The sequence below is a fragment of the Amphiura filiformis genome, chromosome 14 (assembly GCF_039555335.1).
Source record: "Amphiura filiformis chromosome 14, Afil_fr2py, whole genome shotgun sequence".
NCBI lineage: Eukaryota > Metazoa > Echinodermata > Ophiuroidea > Amphilepidida > Amphiuridae > Amphiura > Amphiura filiformis.
This window is the reverse complement of record NC_092641.1, coordinates 49,992,727-50,014,689: the sequence shown is the minus strand read 5'-3', so window position 1 is coordinate 50,014,689 and position 21,963 is coordinate 49,992,727. Positions and strand designations below refer to the sequence as shown.

The following is a 21,963-nucleotide window of genomic DNA, read 5'->3' as shown; positions in this document are numbered from 1 at the left end:
GAATACACCTTAATACAAACTACATTAACATAATTATGACATATATGACTTGGAGTGATTGCATGCATGTGCATTCGCTTTCAGCTGTAGTATTTTGTAGCACGTGGTGTAGTTAGGGTTAATTAGTGCATATAGGGGAAAACCATGTTATTAATAATTATATCAGTGCATATAAGAAAAACTACATGTTATTATTAGTGTACTCTGTGTACTGACACGGGTGCGTTTTTAGTATTAAGGCGGTTTAAATTATGATACTTCAGGGTAATTTTGAACCTATTCCATGATCAGCGGCCCTCTTGGGCTTGTTTATTGTTTTATAAGTTTTCAGCTTGAGTGTTGTTTTATTGTTTGATGTTCAGTTACAGAAGAATTGGGGCACAAATTATGGTGAATACTATATTTGTTTTTGAATTGTTGATGTTAACTATAATTGTTATTGTTAGAAATGCTGTCTATTGGATGAGATGTTCAATAATTCATTCATATTGCTGTATAAAGCTGTTGTGTTTTGTATAATTTGAATAAAATACTTATAGAACTTTAAGTACAGAGTATTGCTGTGTTTCTTGTTCTTTCAAAGCCTGGTTTTACTGGTTACCCAAAATCTGTGGTCAGATTTCTCAAAGATTGGCATGTGGTCACGCTTCCTAAGCCAGTAGGCTAGTCATACCAATGTGGATTTGTTTGTTGATTTATTTTTATAACTTGTAAGCACTGGTATGCAGGACTAATTGGGCTTATGCCTGATGGCTTAGGAAGCCAGACAACTAGCCATGCTTTGAGAAACCAGCCCTATAAGCAATAAGTCTTTGTAACGATGTCTTTGTAAATGACGGAATTCAAACACAGCCCTAAATATATCGACATTTATTTAGTATAGTAGGGGGCCTACATAATTGTATCCACACTTTCTTTCCTCACAACATAATCATGATAACATACTTCTTCTATTTCCCCATCTATATATTTCAGACCACCAAACCTAAGACAGCTAGCCCCAAAGCAGGGCTCATCATATCAAGACGTACTATCATGTCAGCCATTTTGAATACTGCTGGACCGGTATCATCACAACTAGCCGTCAGATGGAGCCGTAAGCAGCTGCGTACCACCACAATCAAACAGTTTGTAGCTTCTGCCAACATTCTACAACAAATCGGGCTTGGTCAATTGGTAAACATACAAACAGGCCAAGGACGTCGGGGGTCTTTTTTCATTAAAGCACCCCCACAGAATGCCATGCAGGTTCTTCAACTTAACGAAAACAGTGATTTGTGTTCATTTGAGCAATACAATAAGAGATATGCAGCGTTACCGCCCACATGCATCAACTTCAAGATGAGGGCCAAATTACTTGAAATGGGACTGGTTACACAAAGACAATTACTGTGATTGCTGTACCTCTATCATCATCATATCATCACCACTGGGATGAATAAAAATTACTTTGAAAAAGGGAATGGGGTGTACCAATGGGAGCTTTGATGAGATGTGCTGAAATAGCTTGAAATGTAACCATTTGGATAACATTTACTTCTTTAATTGTATTCATGAACTGGACTGACTATTCCTGAATGAGAAACTCTAACATCATTGGTCAATTTAGCTACGGCTGACCATAGATGTGTCAGCATGTAATACACAGTGCTCCTTTGAATGAGGGAATTAAGTTACAGCAACAACAATGGCATTTTGCATGTTTTTAGCCCGGTAAAAGGCATTCATTAATTTTGCATTTCAAATGTAAATTCCTGCTGTATATATAACTACTTTAATTGCATTCTTTGCATATTAGTAAACAGTAATAAAATCCAAATCAAGTAAGTTGTATTACTTATTCTAAGCACATACTTTTAAACAAAACAAATGCAAGGTAAATCTGGCAAAACCAAAAATTGAAGAAAAATGTAATTACAAGGCAATATTGGAGCCCCTCCATAGAGGGCGCCCAAAAAAGTGAAATGTTCAGAGGACAAAAATAAACACTGCTGTCTTTAAATATTTTAGCACTAATATCACTCTTAGAAAAAAGGTTCTAGATATTCTACATACAGGGCAGCTCAAGAGTAAAGGGCTCTAGAAAATTACAAGAACCCAAAAATGGTTCTTTCTGGCTTTTACAAAACCTTCATTATGTCTAAAAGGGTTCTTTCCGACTGGCATTACTTGTTTAGTTCTTTGTAAAACTATTTAAGGCTCTACATACAGGACAGCTTAGCTTAGGAACCTTTTGTTGTTCTACTTGTAACCTTTATTCTAAGAGTGTAGAGCTTCCTTCATTTATGTTAGAATACTGCAGTGTTGTTAATGTTGAACAAAATTGGGCAAATGTGTGTAAATAAACCACCTTTCTTTCAATGTTAAAATATTGTGAATACAAATAGCTCTGAAGCTGTATGTGTAAATTATAACAACTAAGTTACTTTTCTGAGGTCTTTATATTCTTTTTTTTTCAAAACAGTTTAAGCTCAATGTTAATAGCGTAAGTCTTCCACATAGGGAGCATGAGTTTCAATTATAGTAGAAAATTGGGTCAATCACTTTCATTTGAAATACTCAGTTCAGTCATGGAATATATAGCCAAAACAATATACAAGAGGAGTATGAGTTTCAAAATAATTAGCCCAACCATTTTCATTTGATAAACATCTCCTCTTTCTTAAATCTTCCACAGGGGTGTGGGAGATTTCAAATGAAACTGGTCAATTCATATTTGATCTTAACCATAGATAGCACACAAGTCATTAGGAGGACAGTGCCTTAAGAATTGAAGCAGAAAGACCTGTGAGCAAACCAAAATCATTGGTTGTACGATAGTTGTCATCCATTAGGAAACGAATTTGAGAAAACCTTCTGTTAATAAAATACTATGCTGAGCCACCAGCCTGGGTGGCTCACGCTCCAATAATTTCAGATGATTGAGCTCAGTAATACATCAAAGAATGTCTTCCAATTCATGAAAACAAATAGATAATCAGCTTATCGGATTAAAAGCTTAGAGGGAAGGTCTTGCTGCTCAGCGAGTGTTTGTAATTATCAGAAGGTTTTCTCCAAATTCATTCTCTAATGCAAATCTTTCACCTGTGTTTAACTAGTCAATTGCACCAAACCCTATTCTGTTATTGACTGATTAAAACAGGTGAAAGATTAAGATTATGATGACGAATATGTATGACCAAGATTTTTGGTTTTTGTTTTCTTTTGATGGGTCTTTGTGCTTTAATTCTTTTAAACATGTGCAATGCCATTAGGTGGACAATGCCTTAAAAGGCATTGTCCACCTAATGGCATTGCACATGTACATATTTAAATTGCTGCTAGAGCATTGTTGTCATTGTTATGTACAAAATGGGAGCAGTCCATTATTTTGAAAAGGGTTAGGGTATTTTAGGTTAAGATTAGAGTTAAGGTTGGATTAGAATCGGGGTTAATTGTTAATGTAGGATTCAGAGTAATGATTATTTAGAGCCAGGGTTATGTTTAGGGTTAGGATCAGGGTTTCAGTTATATATTAGGGTTAAAGTTTTAGGGTTAGGTAAGGATTAGGGTTTATAACTAATTAAGGGTTTTCAGATTAATGACTGGTTAAAACAGGTGACTATCAACCTGTGACCTACAAAACGTTATACATGTATTAGTTAAAATTTGTAAAAAAGTACATGTTAATATTATGTGTTGTAGTATATATATCAATAAAGTAAGTTATATATATATATATCAATAAAGTAAGTTATAGACAATAAAAGTACAGTATTGCTGTGTTTCTTTATTTTAAAATTGAATCCCATCTCAGTAACTAAGTGGTACAATAAAGGTTAGGTCCAGTCTTGAAGAGTCTGTCACAGACCTACATGTGATGCGATCAAGCAAAATCAGTCGGAACTCGGACATATTTAATTGTCAGTTTCTTATAGGATAGTAAGTGAAGTGGATTTTGCAGAAAACCCCTTTGAAATTGAGCAACCAGTTCCAAAGTTATGAGCAAATAAAGAGTTTCCAAAATCTCATCTCAAAATCAATATTTCTGAGCTCCGACTGATTTTGCTTGATCACATCACATGTGCACATTCATCATGGACCTAATAATCATATGCATGGTAAAAGTGTGTACCTTCTGTTTACTTCACTAATATGTTACTACCTTTCTCCATAAGGTTGAAGTTAACTTTCCTCTTTGACTTATATGTAAAAAAGTTGTAATGCAATGTGCAAAGAGATTAAAACACTGTTACTGTCTTCTGCCACAGGCCAATAACTGTATGGAATACACTTTGGCAGCAGAAAGTATCTTACTCTTATGAGCTTCCTTTTATCATGTAAAGGTCATTGAAAAAAAGTTGACCAAAGCTATGTCAAAGGAAGTTAACCCTATGAGACCTACCTGCCTATTGGTCAAAAAGAAGATTTCATTATCAATTGGACCAATCAGCAACATTGTTAGAATAATTTCACCACCCAGAAAATTGGGATGAATTATTTGCAAAGCTCCATTCTGATTGGTGATTAAAGTGAAGATATCATGTAATTGACCAATCAGAGGCAATGTTAGATCAGCAGGTAGTGCTCAGGGGGTTAACATTGTATTGAAGTAAGTACAAGATACACACATGTACCATATAGGACTGCACTTCCTTTTTTATGATTATGGTAATACTTTTTTTCATTTCAGGCCACCAAACGCAAGAAAGCTAGCCCAGTTGCAGGGGCCATCATATCAAGACGTACTATCATGTCGGCCATTTTGAATACTGCTGGACCAGTATCATCACAACTAGCTGTCAGATGGACCCGTATGCAGCTGCGTAACATCACGATCAAGCAGTTTATAACTTCTGCCGATATGCTGCAACAAATGGGGCTTGGTCAATTGGTTAATATAAAAGTAGGTAAAGGGCGCCAGGGGTACTTTTTTGTCAAAGTGCCACCACAAGATGCCATGCCGATTCTTCTACTTGCCGAAAACAACGATTTATGTTCATTGGATCGGTACAATAGTAGATATGCAGTGTCACCACCGAATTGCATCAACTTAAAAATGAGGGCCAAGTTACTTGAAATGGGACTGGTTACACAAAGACAATTACTGTGATTGCCTTTTGGTCTCGATCAATATGTAATACGTACATGACAAAGATATAGCACTTGTATTTGAAATGGGACTTAAAGGGGCATTTCGTGATCCACAACCTCATCCCCACCCACTTTTCTCAAAAAAAGTTGAGATTTTTATATCACTGGAAACCTCTGGCTACATAATGTTTGTGTACAAAATATTTCTTGCAGATTAATTCGTTTTGCAAAGATATCGTGAAATTTGAATTTCGTTCTGGTGCACCAGAACGAAATTACAAACGCATTGTCTATGGAGCAGTGTAATACACATAATCATGCATAACTCGCAAACGCAAAATCAGAATCAACTGAAATTTTTGGAATAGGCTTTTTTCGTGGTTATGTACTGAAACATGTCATAAAAAGAGGATGCTAGGATCACGAAATACTCCTTTAATTGTTACACAAAGGCAATTACTGTGATTGCTTTTTGATCTCATGTGATATGCAGATTGTGATCCACCTATGCCAAAAATAGCATTTGTAAAATTATATGTACAAACTTTTAAAAAAAATAGGAGCAAACCAATTGAGAAATGTAATAGGTATTCTACATGCTCATAATGTTGGGGATCATCCTAGGATCCAATGATGTATTTTAACCCTATTCATGTGGGTGTCGACTGCAGACGACAAGTTTAAAATTGTCAAAATTGTACATAGGCATGACCATATTTGGCATCAGCATGAAAAATGCATTAAAATGAGTACAAACAAGCTTAGTATTGGTTGAGAAACTATCTCAAAACTTTTTATGTTGAAGCCTATGGCTAGCACGCAGATCATTAAAGCGCTAGTGATGTTGATAATTACTACTTTGGTGTGCTTGGGTCAGATTATGGTGCATTACATGCTACATGGAGTCATTTTGTACTTACTCACCTTCTATCCTAAACATAATCTTAAACTTCTCACAAACTTACAAAAGTTTATATGAGCATAATCATGTTGAAATCCATACTACTCCTGTGGAATATTTGAAAATATCTTCCACAGGAGGAGTATGTTTTTCAAATGTAATTGGTCAGAGTTAATCATTAATTTGATTTTGATAAAAGATCCAAATAATGATGAATCATTCTGTATATAAATTAAGACACATGCAGTCAAGACATAAAGAAAAGTTCATTATAGATTGCAAATGTTGTCTTGTTTTACTGTTCTCTATCTTCTAAGCAAATAACACAAGTATTGTTATAATATCATTACAACATGAACATACATAGTTCTCCAAAATAGTTTAATTCTAGAATAGGTTTGTTTCAAAAGTTATAGATATTGTCCCGGATATAAAATAATGTGTTTGGGAACACTTAGTTTTGTGCCAAAATGTCAGAAATGCTTTGCTGATAATGTCAGTAGTTGTAGAAGTAGAGGATGTAGTTAATCATGTTAATACAAAAGTTGAAGAATTCCTTCATCATGTTCGTTAATAAAGAAATTGAAGAATTCCTTCATCATGTTCCTAGTGATACACAAATTGCACCCAATATTTCATACTCAAATTTTTTCTCAATCTGTTGCAAAATGTCTGTAAAGTTGATCTAAGCATTAATTCCTGTTTTGACTTGGCCTTACAGCAACAATATAGGTAATACTAAAATTCAGCCAAATCACTGAGTAAGGAATAATGAATAATGAAAAGTTGCCTCATCGCTCCACAAAAAATAATATGAGATGGGAAAGTTAACAAATAACATCAACGTTCATAATCCAGGGATTTGAGACAAAAATCCCTGGCTATATGCAACTGGAAAAACACTTAAACTCACTGACAGTTTTTGTGACTTCATACAACTTTTTTTCCACTATGGATCCTAAATTATTGTGTGTAATTTATTGGGCAAGGAATACCTTTTTTTGCATATTAACTTGTTTTAGATACCCCCGGGTAGATACCCTATTCAAAGTTGCGTTACAGTACGTGCTTTTTGATACCAATGGTCAATGACCAGTGGCCACCAACACAAGACGAAATTTTGGATGGGAAAACTGACATTTCGGTGTGAAATAGCCAAAATGGAAAGAATTTAAACTTTCTCATTCTTTTGGATGAGAAAATAATAATGTTTGTTTTGAGCTTAGCAGGAATTACCAATTCTCACCAGTTTCAATAAGACAATAATGATTGACACACACACCACGAAGTTTCTCATCAAAAGAATGAGAAAATTAAAATTCTTTCCATTTTGGCCGTTGCTCATCGAAATGTCCGTTTTCTCACCAAGAGGTGCAAGAGGTAATCAATTTTGCTAGAACTGCTATGATGACCCGCACTACGCCACTGTGTCAGATCCCAGTGTCAGATGGATCCATATGTAACTACGCAACGTCACAATCAAGCAGTTTATAGCTTCTTCCAACCATAGATTATAATCTATGTTCCAACATACTGCAACAAATGGGGCTTGGTCAATTGCTCAACAAAAAATAGGTATAGGGCGTCAGGGGTACTATTTCATCAAAGCACCACCACAAGATGTCATGCAGATTCTTGTGTTCAGTGGATCGGTACAATAGAGGTTATCCACTTTACTCATACGTGACTTCTAACAAAAGGCGCTGGTTCCCGTAGAATTCCTCATTCAAACCAACTCAATGCATGACCTCGGAGTTACCTGCATGACTTTGGCGGGATATTTTGAAACAGTCTTGGTTGCACATGCAGGTACTTCTTTTGAAAGTCTTGAACAAGGTATTGCAGTCGCTGATAGGATATGCAGCTTATAGAACATGGATAACCTCAATAGTAGATATGTAGTGTCACCACCGAATTGCATTAACTTAAAAATGAGGGTCAAGTTACTTGAAATGGGACTGTAGATTTATAAATTTTACTTTGAGGATTGTTAAATATGAAAAATAAAAAAATATCAGTTTTAAATAATTTTCCATAAAATGTGGTTTATATCACCAATTACAAAACAATCAAAATTACTTGATATCAGAAGGCCTGACATTACTCGTATTCAGAATGGAATTCAATATGTCTGATGTGCACTCATGTACCACAAAAAATACTGTGAAAACGTTGCAATCCGATCCCCTAAGTCCTACCCTAAACCTAATTAATCTTAAACTTAATATTGATTGAACAAACTTACAAAAGTTTATATGAGCACTACAATCCCCGTTTTGACCAATCTTGCACTCAAATGTGAGTGGACACTACGAATGAGCCGTAAACTCGACAAATTGTATTATGAGATACAGTGCAAAATGTGCGTGAAGGTCGTATTCATTGGTGTTTTAATTAGGCGCGACATGTTTCTCATTTGATAGCGTTAAAACCAATCAATAATCCTATTGCTGAAGAGAATAATAATCTTCTACATGATAGAATCGTTAAATAGCTCTAGTCTTTGTTTGCTTTGGCTAAATCCTGTTCAAGTGGTGGGTTACAATTGCATTGTATTTTTTCTAGGTATGTATAACCAACAAATAACAATGAGAGGACATTCCTGAACCTTGTTGACTTGGGGATGATTTGAAATGACCGCCAATTATGACTTTATTACCAGCAATGTGGAAAAAGAGACACACGTATAACCGAAAAAAGGTACCATTTTGTTGAAGGAGCATGATTCAACAAACCATAACCCCGCGTCTGGATATCGTTTGAAGTCAAATGGTATGCTATTTTCTAAACACAAATAAAACAAAATTGACCGGGGCCGACTTAACGGCTGATTCGTAGTGTCCAGTCACAAATGTTTTAGGGAATACTGCTACAATTTACCGAAAAAAATAAACAAATTAAGAAGTTATGATGGCTTACTATTTTTTTTTTTTTTGCGCGGGGATTTTCAGACGAACTATTAAATTAAAATGGCAGAAGCTATATTTATTACATGAAGTCAGTTTTGCCCCGGTTTTGCCACATCGCGTACTGTCAGAGTATCAGTCAATGTGGGATCATTGTGTCTATCACTGAAAACATAAACCATTGTATTCGCCGTCTTTAGTTTACATCCTTAGGACACAGTGAAGATGTCTCCTCGCATGGGCAACCTGTTGGTAAAATTATCAGAAAAGAAAATTAACTGAAAACGTTAAATTATTTCATTTATATTATGATACCTGCTATTCGAAAATGATGAACTTGATTTACCTTCGTCGTGAATTCTCCAGAATTCTCTTCGAACCTCGTCAAGTAATGCCTGATTACATTGTAAGATGTCAACAAGTGCTCCAGGCCATCTGCTATCTTTAGACTTTTGTAGTCGATCAATGATCCATCTCACTGCCCTTGTTTCTCCATCAGATGATTTCCTGGCAGTGAATTCACGTTTGTACATCTGGAGGAAGTCTGGCATATGGGTGGACAAGGTTCGGATGATTGCCTCAGAGGCAATCTCACGAAGCATTACCATCTTCAGATCAACAACCTTTTCCCAGATGTACATGTGCTGAACATCGACTGTGGTAAAGCCAATGAAATTTAATCAATATATGACAGATTGCGATTTCACATCACCGCCAAAGTTTATCTTGCGTGACTGATTTTGTGAATTATTTGCCCAAGATTTCATAAACCTGTTACCAAAACAGCGCACATCAGATTTCCAGTCTTAGAGCTATCCACTTAATGAAATAACCTTTACCTCTTTAAGAAGTGAATGACGTTCAAGGCCGATTCAGTGATCCCACTGAAGGTGTAAAAATGTGTCCATTTCAGGGTTGGTAAGTTAGTAAGTAAGTTAGGAAGTAACATACACTAATATAGGTTGATACCATTTCATGGTTCAGCGAAAATTAAAATTCCTTGTAATGTATTTTGGAAGCGATGAATTTGGCAAAAACGAGGAAAACAACAGTATTAACAAAGTTGAAGCCCCATTCAAATACACGAATTCATGTACGTACATGGCTTTCGGTTTAACCACTAGTAGGCTATGTTATAACGTTAGCATATCTATGACACTACCAAGGGTGCCAAACCTGAATTTTGATGATTTTTACGATCCTTTGGATGAGCAAATCCCTGAATTGGCCTTGAACAAAGTGATTTTAAAATAAACACGATAAAGCGTTTTAAAAATTGAAAATAGTGAAGAGAATAAAAATAAAATACAACTAAATACACATCTTATGCAATGTGCGAAACATATTCATAAATATGAGTGCTTCAAACATACAATTCTGAATCTATCGTTTTAGTAAGCTTGAGAAGTTTGCCATTTTTAACATTTAGTGCTTTGACCAACCTGCTATTTCGTCTACCGACTTCTGAGGCTTTTGAGGAACTTTCGGTTGTTGGACTGAAGGAATGAATATATAATATAAAGTTTATAAGGCACAATTTATTGTGTCAAAAACATTACAATTCAGCAACAACAATGTAAACAATTACTGATTGTCATCACATTAATTTGAGCTAATTTGATCATTTTAACAGCTCAGTCAATTTTACAATATAGTAATCATATAATTACCGATTTCTTCAGCCCCTGATTGGTCTTCTTGTAGTTGCAGATAATCTTGATATTCCTCATACAAGTACAGCATATAGTTATAGTGCTTCTGTGCCTGAAGAGCTTGCATTAGTTGCTGCGGCCAAGAGCTACCCATAAGCGCAAGTCTATCAAGAAAGTATTCTGCCCCAACATGCTGGCCATGTGTGATGAACTGTTGACGTATTTCATCCTTATGGAGTCTTGAGATGTCCAAAAAGTGATCGAGGGTGTCTTCGGTGATGATATTGATCAGTGTTTCTCTCAATTTCGGAGCACGCAGAATCGCCTTGAAACCATTCAGTATCTGGAATTTTTCTATAGATAATCATTTGGATAAAAACACACGTTCAAAACAACGAATTCAACAAAACCGAAGTTTTTAGTACGTAATGGAAAAGTTATTAAAAGCCATATACTAACCATTTACAGGCATGTTGTAAGGAATAAGTTGCTCCGTCTGCAACTTTACTAGTTCGAGTTTCCTTCGGACAATTTCATGATCTTGTTTGATACAGACACTACGCGATGGGACGAATGACCTTGAAGAAACTAGATCTAATGGGGGAAAAGAGAAATCAGTACATGTTTAAATATTATTGTCCGATATGTTTTATCTCACATCAAATCCATCATAAATATGTATTTATATCTTTAGATGTATGGATCTATAGACATATTATTTGAGTCCAGACAAAAAATAATATTGCGAGGGAATATAGTTTGATACCTACCGGATGTACTATGTTGTTCTGATATGAACACAGCCAGAATTGACTCAAACCATGTTTCTTGCAGTAGTTTATCCCGTTCTTCAGTAACAATCGGTACCAATGATGGCGCCTCTTGTTGAAGTCCAGCTAGAAACCCCTTATGCCAGTCTGGTTTCTTTAACTGCATGAGTTTGAATAAGAGCAGATCTAGAGCTTTCCGGCGCCCATCGTGTTTCTCTTTGGTTTCGATTTCGTCTTCATCATCTTCAGATAACAGACACCCTTCACCCACCAAGTATAGAAGTAGTTGACTTGCTTTGATGGTGCGCTTTAGAGCTTGGTGAACGCGTTTCAAAACTGCACGCCAAAGAAGGGTCAAATCAGGAACACCTAAAGAATAAATGTTACCAATTAATTTTCACAAATTATTATTTGCCTTTTAAACTAGAGCGTATCGCATAAAATCCAGTGGACATTTAAATTTGAATCAAGCTTAAACATTTTAATGAAAACTGGACTTGGGCTTAGAATTTTTCATTCTTGTTCTGTGATTTTAATAATAATAAAAATAATAAAAGACATTTATTAAAAGCGCACTAATGCATGAAAAGGCGGCCTCTATGCGCTATAAACACAGAGGTTTTTAAAACAACAGCAAAATTTCAAATATTCTATAACAGTATAATACAAAAATAATAAACTACAATAGATAAAATCCCGAAAATCATACAACCTGCTGCACATAACTAAGGCAGTAATAGCATCAAAACATTGCTTAAAAGGTTATACCATAGAATAATATTTCTTAAACTATACATTTGCATTCAAAAACATACATATAAGGCAAGCATATAAACTATTGTAATAACAATTCAAAAACACTACTGGAAAAAGATTATGCGAGGAAACGTTCACGTTTTCCTGACCCATGCAAAAACTCAACCGGGACGAGCAAAAACAAAAACCAGTGGGCGATGCATGCATCAGAAAAAGCAAAACGTAAAAACATTAATCAAATACAATGCACCAAAGCTTAACTGGTCCCCCGTACGGGTGCCCGCGACGAGCCATAAAATTGTTTCTGAGTAGAAACAAGGGACAACAAACCAATGGCAAGGAGCAGACACCATGAACAAGGGAACAGAAGCATAATACAAACAAAACAATACTGATAACTTGAACAGAAACAATTGAGACACAATCCAAAAGCTGCATAACACGCGATCTTCATGCAGAGCAAGAAACAATTACATAAAATATTGCTCAAACAAATGTGTTTTTAGCACTGATTTAAATTGCCCAATGGCATTCTGATGCCTGATACTCGTAGGAAGCTCATTCCACAATGCAGGAGCGTACGCGGCAAAAGCTCTTGTGCCATAAGTGAGAGTCCGCGGCATTCGAGATGGTTGCTTCAGAAGGTTTTTAGATGCTGAGCGAAGAGCACGGGCTCGTACCGATGGATCAGTTCCTTCAAGTATGATGGGGCAAGATCATGGAGACACTTAAAAGTCAGAAGTAAGACCTTGTACTGAACTCGTTTACAAACTGGCAGCCAGTGTAGTTCAAGGAGAACTGGGGTGATGTGCTGGCACCGCTTAGTACGCGAAATAAGTCTGGCAGCGGCATTCTGGAGTCTTTGAAGGCGATGCAATTGTTTCGTGGGTAGTCCAGCAAGTAAGCTGTTGCATGAGTCAATACGATATGTTATGTATGCATGCACTAGCCTTTCAGTAGATGAGCGGTCCAAAAACCTCCTGATCTTGCCCAGTTTATAGATGCATGCCCACCCTGCACGAAGAATGTTGGAAATATGAGATTCCATTGTGATATATTCGTCGAACACTACTCCAAGGTTGCGAGCCTGCGAACATGGGATAACAACGGAATCACCGATAATTAATGGATCGATGTTTCTGGTATCCTTAAAGCGCGATGTTAGGTGCAGTACCTCAGTCTTAGAGTCATTAAATTGCAACTTGTTAGTGACAGCCCAGGCTTTTATGTCTTTCACGCACTGTTCAACTTGGCGAATGGCGGAGTCTTTGTCATCTGGATGGAAAAAAAGGTAAACCTGGGTGTCATCCGCGTACATGATATGGCTGATGTTGTGGCTCTTTATGATGTCACTGAGTGGGGCACTATAGTATGTGAAAAGTGGAGCTCCTGCAACCGAACCCTAAGGCACACCGTACACAAGATTTCGAGGACGCGATTCAGAATCACCAATGACAACTGTTTGAGTTCGACTATCCAAATAAGAGCGAAACCAGGCATGAACTGCACCGCAGATACCATAGCGCTCTTGAAGTCTGTCAAGGAGGATAGTGTGGTCTATGGTATCAAAAGCAGCGCTTAGGTCCAGTAGGATCAGCGCTGCTTCCTGATGTTTGTCAAGTCCTCGCAAGATGTCGTTTTGGACACGTAGTAATGCCGTTTCTGTTGAATGATTGGGCCTGTACGCAGATTGGGCTTCCGCGTAAAAATCATTGGACATAAAGTACTCTTGAACTTGTGCCAGGCAACACCTCTCCAGAAGTTTACCCATGAACTGCAATTGAGAAACCGGGCGATAATTCTTGAAAACGCTCTTGTCCAAATTTGATTTCTTCAGTAACGGAGACACTCTCGCCGTTTTAAAACTCAAAGGCACAGTTCCTAGTTTACCATTTAATGTGCATGTCCATCATGTCCATGTATCTTTTACTCTTTTAAATCTAATGTTTTTACCAACTGTCTATCAAAAATCATCAATCTTTGTTGTGTACATTATAATAACATCGGTGCAATTAAAAAAAATGATGAGTTTAGGGGCGGTATTTCTATTAGTATTATTATTATTATTATTATTATTATTATTATTATTATTATTATTATTATTATTATTATTACTATTATTATCATTATCATCATCATCATCATGTTCTAAAACTCGTGTTTAAAGTGCAAAGTATAACCGAAAACATTCAAAACTCACCAACAAAGGTTTCTGCTGCTCCTGGTACTTAAAGTTTGCGAGTTTTATTTTCTAATTAATGTGATGTTGAATAATGTAGTGTAAGTTGTGTTGCGCCTACTACATTCATTTTTGTAAAGCGCTTTATGTTGTGTTTTCTTACCAAATTTATATAATTGATCATCTTGAACCTAAAAAGAACAAAAAGAAACGGATATTTTACATTTACGTTACAACATTTGAAAGACACGTAATTATGGTTATTAGCTTTGTCGTATCTGACTCGGTCTTTTAGAACTCGAGACAATGCAAACTTCTCATACAAACGTGGTTCGTGGATCGAAACTTCAATTAAATTAAGTTGTTTTAGCACCAATATAGCATCAGTGACGTAGCCAGTGGGGGGGGCAGGGGTTGGTGCCCCCCCGCTCATGATGGCCGTCGGTTCATGAGAGGCCGTCGGTAGACGGAAGGTGTTGGTGAAAAATAATTTGGGTGATCAATGGACTAATATTTAATGCACGGTGATGAAAGAAAGAATGGAAAATTGTATAAATAATGTTTAAATATTTATATACATAAAAGTAATTGTTTTTCGGTTGCTAGCGCCTTATATCCTTTTTTTTTTTTTTTTGTTTGCTCTTCACTTTTTCAAACCATTGAAAAAAAATTTGGGGCAACCATTCACAACTTCCGTCGGCAAAAAATATTCCCGTCGGTACATTTACAAGTTGTGCCCCCTCGGTTCCAAAATCCTGGCTACGCCACTGTATAGCATCACACAAGTCTAAGAGAATCATAACCCGAAACCACGCAGTACCTACTTGATGTCCTTCATTCATCAGCATCGATTCAATGCCTTTTGCTAAATCATCGTTGCCAATGATGCCTGGATGTCTCAGTACCGTCATCACCTCTTGAATTGTCAGCTTGTGACCATTACGTCTACGAGTGGCACATACTTCCTGTAAAAGGTGGCCATATTGATTCATAAATCAGTTACATTTTAGTCAAAGTAGTTTGGTTTGCAATCATAGCTCGTCATATTTCTGCCAATAGAAAATAACATAACTTAAGCCTACCCTAAGGATTTCGCCTGTAATCGAATGATCCTTGGTAGTTGTACAAAATCGAACGAGCTGCTGGAATCTGTTCTTAGAAATGTCCCATATATCTGCAAGCATCCGATGGTCACTCCCTAGTGGATGGGTTTCATCAAGTACTGCATATATCCTGTTTTGAAGCTTGAGTGGTATCCACTCCCAGCCACTGAGTCCGCCGAGTTCAGTGATAAACATCATATCGACGCCCTTAAATTCAAAATGGGGGAATAGTTTAGTTGGATACGAGTATAAAACATTGAACTAGAATTCAAACAATTAAGAAACTCGTAATACATAATGTCGATCAAAACTACCTGGCAAATGACGTCGATCATGCTGTCAGCATGAGCCTGCCGTGAATGGTACACCGTACCGTTTCCCGCTTCAGCTTTGTGCAAATCATCTGACTCATAGTACAGAACCTTTTCGAGATTGTACTCAGTTTTCAATGACTTGGGGCTAAGGAACTTCCACGTAACAACTGTTCCTGGTGAACATTGACGAAGATACGTGTGAATGGATTTCTTCAACCTAATACAAAAGACACTATGGTATGTTAAAGTGCCTCTGATAAACATTAATAGGAATTAATTGTGCTCTCGAAAAAAAAAATCCACGAGCTATTATAATAAAATTGACACAGGCTCGTTGGTCAATTCTTGCGGATTGATCCCATTTGTGTCAAAAACATATGTTTATCTTTTCAAAAGCGAATTTTTCCTTTAAAAGGAAAATTGGCATTTTTCAAATAGCTACATTTATCATGCTTACAGAGATGATTGTTCCATATTAATATAATCCCAATCGAAGTGGGAAATTAGTTTTCAAACAGAGGTCTTTTCACGATTATATATACCACTTTTTTTATAATATTTATCATGGTTTTGTTTTTTTGTTTTATGAATTATGGTTGGGTAAGCTAGCATTGAACACTTTTCGTTACATACGATTGTAGTTGAGAATATGCTTCAGGTCTCTCCGTGTTATTCTTGCATATAACAGCAACATTTCGTCGGCTGTATCACATACTGACGTATTCGACATTTTTAACATTTTTGAGAAAATTGGTATATTAGTTTGTTATGTTCTACTCTATATATTCACCAAAAACCATGCCTCAAAGTGGCTTAATTAGTAAGATATTAATTAATTTAATTTTGACGTATTTACAAAACCTTGAAATGTCTGTATCACATATCGACGTATTTGCCGATCACCTATACTGCGCAAGCCCAGTATGTCGTATCTGCAATTTGAAGGATTTGCCGTTTCACATACTGACGTATTTGCGCGACGTATTTGCGCGACTTTGTCATTACACGATAAAATCGTTGTTTTGTCCTTTTCACATACTGACGTATTTGCGCAACTGTTTCACATACTGACGTATTTGCGCGACGTATTTGTCATTTGAACAGCGAAATTGTCATTAGTCCTTTTCACATAGTGACGTGTTTTATTTAATATTGTTTTTTTGCAGAATAAGTTATGCTCTGATAGTAATAAGTGAATTATATTGAAAATATAGTATATTCGCGTTACTGCTAACCTGGTTTTAATCGACAATAATGTTTTAATCAAGATTATGAAGCAAATGAAAATCTCTAAATTTTCAACTTCGATTTTCTCGAAATGCGTATTTTGCAAATACGTTAGTATGTGATGCGGCCGACGATTTATGGCTCTCCCCATGTCCGTCAACTGCACTATTCCTTCGACTGGAGAAATGAATTTGACGGCAGAATTTGAGTAGTTGGTTTTCCCTTGCGATTTAGGATAACATTCTAACATATGAAGATGGATGTTCGGGAAGAGATCTGGCGAAAACATATCTGACTCATCAGCACACTCGACGCGAATACCATATAGCTGCGCGTTGTCGCTCTTCTCTATCAGGATCGGAGACAGTGATGGTGGTAGTTTGGATGGAATCAAATAGCTCCCATCATCGGTGGTGAAGAGGATCTTGAAGTGCTCCAGAAGCAGCACAGTAAAATCAAAGCCAAGCCCTTCTCCAGTTGCCAGGAATTTCCGTAACTCGTCTTCGCTGTACAGAGGTTTGTCTGGTAGTTTCTGGAACTGTGCTGGAAACTCATCACCCGCTAACATTTTAGCGATAACATTGGAGCAAAGCCATTGGATGTTCATAATGACCATCGCCTGACTTTCCTCATTGTCATCGTCTTCATTGTCATCTTTTGCTACATAGATCTGAAAGAAAATAAGTTTGCTCTTCAACACTGATACAATTTGCTCAATAGAGGTTATCCACTTTACTCATATGTGGCTTCTAACAAAAGGCGCGGGTTCCTGTAGTATTCCTCATTCAAACAAATTCAATGCACGACCTCGAAGTTACCTTCATGACTTTGGCGGGCTATTTTGAAACAGTCATGGTTGCACATGTAGGTACTTCTTTCGAAAGTTCTAAACAAGGTATAGCTGTCGCTGATAGGATATACGGCTTAAATTATAGAACATAGATAATCTCTATTGCGTACACCACTGCCCAGATAATACATGTATGATTTTGTTCTCAGCAAGACGATGTGTCTTTTCAACACACGTTCTGTTGCCTGTGCTCGTTTTGACACCTGCACCGTGTTCAAGTTCAGTCAACATTTAACATAAGTGTGGTATTCCCTATGATCTGGAAGCTTTTACTGTTTTTTGTTGTTTTTAAGAAACAAATAAAAAAAGAAAGAAAGAAGCATCAGAATGGATTACCTCTCCCATGTCATGAAGATATGCAGCAACATTTCTTACTGTTCTTTCTTCCACCATACTTTCAATATCTTGGATTTGTTTTCCTGCGATCTCCCTTACTTTCTCGAAGAACATCGTCCATGGTAGAACTGGAAAGCTAGGGATGTACCAACGACGGCTGTGATCCAAGATGTTTTGACATATTATTGGTAGCATTCGGGTTCCCTGTAAGAAATTTAAAAAAAAATGCTTTTGGTCTATAAAACCGCCTGGAAATATACGCAAAAACATTTTTTTTAAAACCCAGTCTTGAACTTAGTGACCTTCTTTGGTTAACTCTTCAAGTTATAGTGTTTTTTAATCAGTGGAAAAGTAAGTTACCCGATTCGTAAACCTACCAGGATGTCAGTTGCCATCTGCTTCAGAATTTCCTTTAGTATTCCAAAACCTTGATCAGTAGCATTGCAAGCATTGACAGTGATCACAGAATCTACAATGTCAAGAGATTCCTGAAACAGACATCTCATCTTGGTCTGGTTCAGTTGGGCCACCAGGTGTCCTAGAATATAATCATACCATAAAACATAATAATGACGTCAAGTTGAAAATTAGACAAATTTATGCGACTTCAATATTAATTTGGACTCCGCTCCCTTATCCACTCCGCGCAGCAGGCTGGATTCATTATGTTCCTCTTATAGCTTTGTGGTAAATTTGCCTTACGACTTCGTACTCAGAAATAGGTTCTTATAAAAGCACCAAACATTGACTTGATGAATGAAAGTACAAAACTGGTATAATTTGGGTGGTAAAATAGGTTGTGAGCGAGATATTGTGAGCGAGATATTGTGCGCAATTAAACAAAGAAAGAGTAAATGACGTGTCTTACAATAGGCCAGTAAATCTAGCATTTTCTAAGGAACTAATTGCAACAGAATTTTTTTTCACCACAATGCATTTCCTTGAGGTCCCCAAAGTACTATACTAAAAGTCCCAAAATATCCAAGTATGGGAAAGGTGCCTAATTTGCATAAATCCAAAATGGCCGCCACAATTTCAGAAAAACCTAGATTTTGATATATCTTCCCATCTAAATGGTCTATTACAATGGCTTAACTTTCTAGGAAGGGGGGTTTGGACAAAACAAGTATTATGAGATAGGTTAAAAATTGATTACATAAACAGATCATCGTTATATTTTCAAAATGGCCGCCAAAATCCTTTTCACACGTAACACATCATTTTGAATGATAGAATAGCAATATTCTACTTGGAACAAATTGAAACCTATTTTTTTTCACCACAACACATTAATTTGAGGTCTCTTGACACCAGACTAACAGTCCCAAAGTATCCAAGTATAGAAAAGATGCCTAAATTGCATAAATCCAAAATTCAGAAAATGTCAACTTTGACATATATCTTCACTTCTAAATACCTAACACAATGATTCAGGTTTTATGGGATAGGTTGGAAAATGATTACACACATGGATCATGAACAGCTCCACAATATTCAAGTATTGCAAAAGGTACCTAAATTGCATAAATCCAAAATGGCCACCTGCCGAAATCAATTTAAAAAAAAAACTTTGAAATATCTTTACTTCCTAATGACCATGATTACCAGTATGATGGTTTGATTTTCAAGGATGTATATGATTATGATATTTGTATGAGTCTGTATGTAGAATCCTTCTGCATTTCTCAGAAAGCAGTGTGAGCAGTGTAGGTAAAGAATAATGCCAAGAAGACTGCTAGAATTGTCCAAAATGCATTAATTTGAAAATCGTTTTCTGACCTGACATGTCTCCCAAGACATTCCTTGAATCCACAAACTACATTATATAAAGTTTAGCTATTGTAATGAAACTATTAATGGGTGACGGTGTTCAATTTTGGAAATACCTACCTACCTACCTACCATACCAGTCAGCAACGTTCATTTCTGCACCTGCTGTCTTACGTAGGAAAAACTTCCACGTGGCCCATAGCAACATCAGCTTCTTCCACAGACCACCTGGTGCCAAGTCTATCCAAGTCCCTCTGAATAACACTCTTCCAAGTTGCCCTAGGGTGTCCAAGTTTTCTATTTCCATTGGTGGGATTCCAGAAGTAGAGCTTTCTTGGGCCGGATGCGACTCTCATCCATTCTGTGCAGATGGCCAAACCACTGTAAGCATCGCTTTCTTAAGATAGTAGTGAGCTTCTGTTGTTTCGTCCCTGATGATCTTATGAAGTCGTTGGTGATATGCTGGGTCCATTTGATGCGGAGAATTTTCCTTTGGCATCTCATATCAAATGCATCTAATCCGAACTATCTCTTTCAGTGAGGCTTCGGCATTCAGAAGCATATAGAAGGGTAGAGAGAACGCATGCACTATAGAATTTCTTGGTGTCTAAGTTGATATACCGGTCCTTCCACACCTTCTCAAGTTCTTTAAAAGCACCAGATGCTTTGCCACTCCTATGATTGAGCTCCTTAGTACATGATCCATCAGCACTAAAGTATGCTCCCAGATACTTAAAGTGATCCATAACCTTGATGAGGCCTTCATCTCCCATTGGAACCAAAGGTGCTGAGCTCGAACGACCAAGGGATGGCTTCAGTTGTATCTGTCATCTTGGCATCAGAATCTTCTACGAGGCTATGTCAGCATAGTTTAGATCAACTAGTTTTACCTCCGGGTACCTCAAGCTTCGCCTAGGTAGAAGGGTTACATTTTTCTTGCTTTCTATACGAAGTCGATGGTTATGCCAAAAAGCAGTGGTGACCAAATATCACCCTGTCTGTCTTACGCCAGTGACTATACCAGGCCTCGAAATAAGAAAAAATATCCAAGGGTCCTCCGGACCCATGCCTTTGAAATTTCACGGGTCCTCACCAATTTTCAAGGGTCCGACCCCGGACCCTTGCCTTTGAAATTTCAAGAGAGAGAATTAGCTACGGCGATCACGGTATATAGATTGTAGAAAATTGAAAACCTGGGTTAAAAACTTGATGGGAAACTAAAATGAAAGTGTACTCAGGGAGCTGGACGTATTATGTGAACAGATTTTCCAGTGGAACAACAAAGGTAGGATATTCTGCTCTTTGCTTGGTTCAATTTTAGCGAGTCACGTGGACCCGTACCGTAAGATATTTGCGGGTCCGCACCTACTTTCACGAGTATTTGACGCAAGGACGCGCCTTATTTCGAGCGCTGGACTATACTGAAGAATTTGGAAAGGGAACCCTCTGATTTGACCGCACATGTTGTGGCATGATAAGACTTAATTATGATGTTGATGATCTTCCTTGGGATGCCATAGATGTGCAGGATTTTCCAGAGAGATGGTTGGTGAGTCAAAGGCAACCTTAAAGTCGACGAAGTTAATTAAAGCTTGGTAGCTGTTGGTTCAGACATTTCTCGATGATTTGGTTCAGGCCGAGTATTTTTAATCCTGGCAAGAGCGTCCCTAAAACCAGCTTGGTTTTCCCCCATTCTTACGTCAACGTCATCCTTCACTCTTAGAAGTACGATTGTGGAGAAAACTTCGCCTGCAATGTCCAGTAGAGTGATACCACAGTTTTTGCTATAATAGGAAGGTCTCCCTTCTTTGCTAATGGAAGGATTATGCCTTGTCCCCATTCTCTTGGTGTTTTCTCGGTTCGCCTTTATCAGTTTACAAATTATCAGCAACCATTCTTTGATGTTGTCGCCACCATCCTTGAGAAGTAAGGGGAGGATGTTATCAATGCCCGGTGCTTTGTTTCGTTTGAGCAGGCTAAGTGCCTTGTCAAGTTCTTCTCTGGTTGGTGGTTCCATATCAATTTTCAGTTCTTCGCAAGGATTGAACCTTGAGAAGTTTAATAACTCACTTGGCTCTTCAGCGTTGAGCAGGTCTTCAACAGATTCAGCCCATCTCTGCAGTTGA

The 21,963-nt window shown here is 37.2% G+C and overlaps 3 protein-coding genes across 4 annotated transcripts in view; 1 reads left to right on the top strand and 2 right to left on the bottom strand.

Annotated features, from left to right (window-relative positions):
• Window positions 1-5,107, top strand: part of LOC140170248 (uncharacterized) — a 244,712-nt gene extending 239,605 nt beyond the window's left edge. Inside the window, exon 5 of the mRNA XM_072193598.1 lies at window positions 4,673-5,107. Coding sequence (XP_072049699.1) covers window positions 4,673-5,092 — 420 coding nt within the window. The 3' untranslated portion in view covers window positions 5,093-5,107. The remainder of the gene's footprint in view (window positions 1-4,672) is intronic.
• Window positions 5,108-5,923: 816 nt separating this feature from the next.
• Window positions 5,924-21,963, bottom strand: part of LOC140170255 (uncharacterized) — a 77,920-nt gene continuing 61,880 nt past the window's right edge. Inside the window, exons 5-9 of one of the 2 annotated variants that reach the window (XM_072193629.1) lie at window positions 10,992-11,126; window positions 10,551-10,886; window positions 10,323-10,376; window positions 9,227-9,535; window positions 5,924-9,126 (exon numbers count right to left, since the gene is read on the bottom strand). In XM_072193629.1, the coding sequence (XP_072049730.1) occupies window positions 9,077-9,126; window positions 9,227-9,535; window positions 10,323-10,376; window positions 10,551-10,886; window positions 10,992-11,126 (884 nt within the window). In that variant the 3' untranslated portion in view covers window positions 5,924-9,076. The remainder of the gene's footprint in view (window positions 9,127-9,226; window positions 9,536-10,322; window positions 10,377-10,550; window positions 10,887-10,991; window positions 11,127-21,963) is intronic. The other variant, XM_072193630.1, reaches the window with a different exon arrangement.
• The window catches only part of LOC140170495 (uncharacterized), a 33,660-nt gene continuing 22,919 nt past the window's right edge, over window positions 11,223-21,963 (bottom strand). Inside the window, exons 7-16 of the mRNA XM_072193853.1 lie at window positions 18,445-18,605; window positions 18,068-18,271; window positions 16,992-17,551; window positions 16,288-16,356; window positions 15,655-15,871; window positions 15,320-15,547; window positions 15,062-15,202; window positions 14,401-14,428; window positions 12,606-12,752; window positions 11,223-11,671 (exon numbers count right to left, since the gene is read on the bottom strand). Of these exons, the coding sequence (XP_072049954.1) occupies window positions 11,223-11,671; window positions 12,606-12,752; window positions 14,401-14,428; window positions 15,062-15,202; window positions 15,320-15,547; window positions 15,655-15,871; window positions 16,288-16,356; window positions 16,992-17,551; window positions 18,068-18,271; window positions 18,445-18,605 (2,204 nt within the window). The remainder of the gene's footprint in view (window positions 11,672-12,605; window positions 12,753-14,400; window positions 14,429-15,061; window positions 15,203-15,319; window positions 15,548-15,654; window positions 15,872-16,287; window positions 16,357-16,991; window positions 17,552-18,067; window positions 18,272-18,444; window positions 18,606-21,963) is intronic.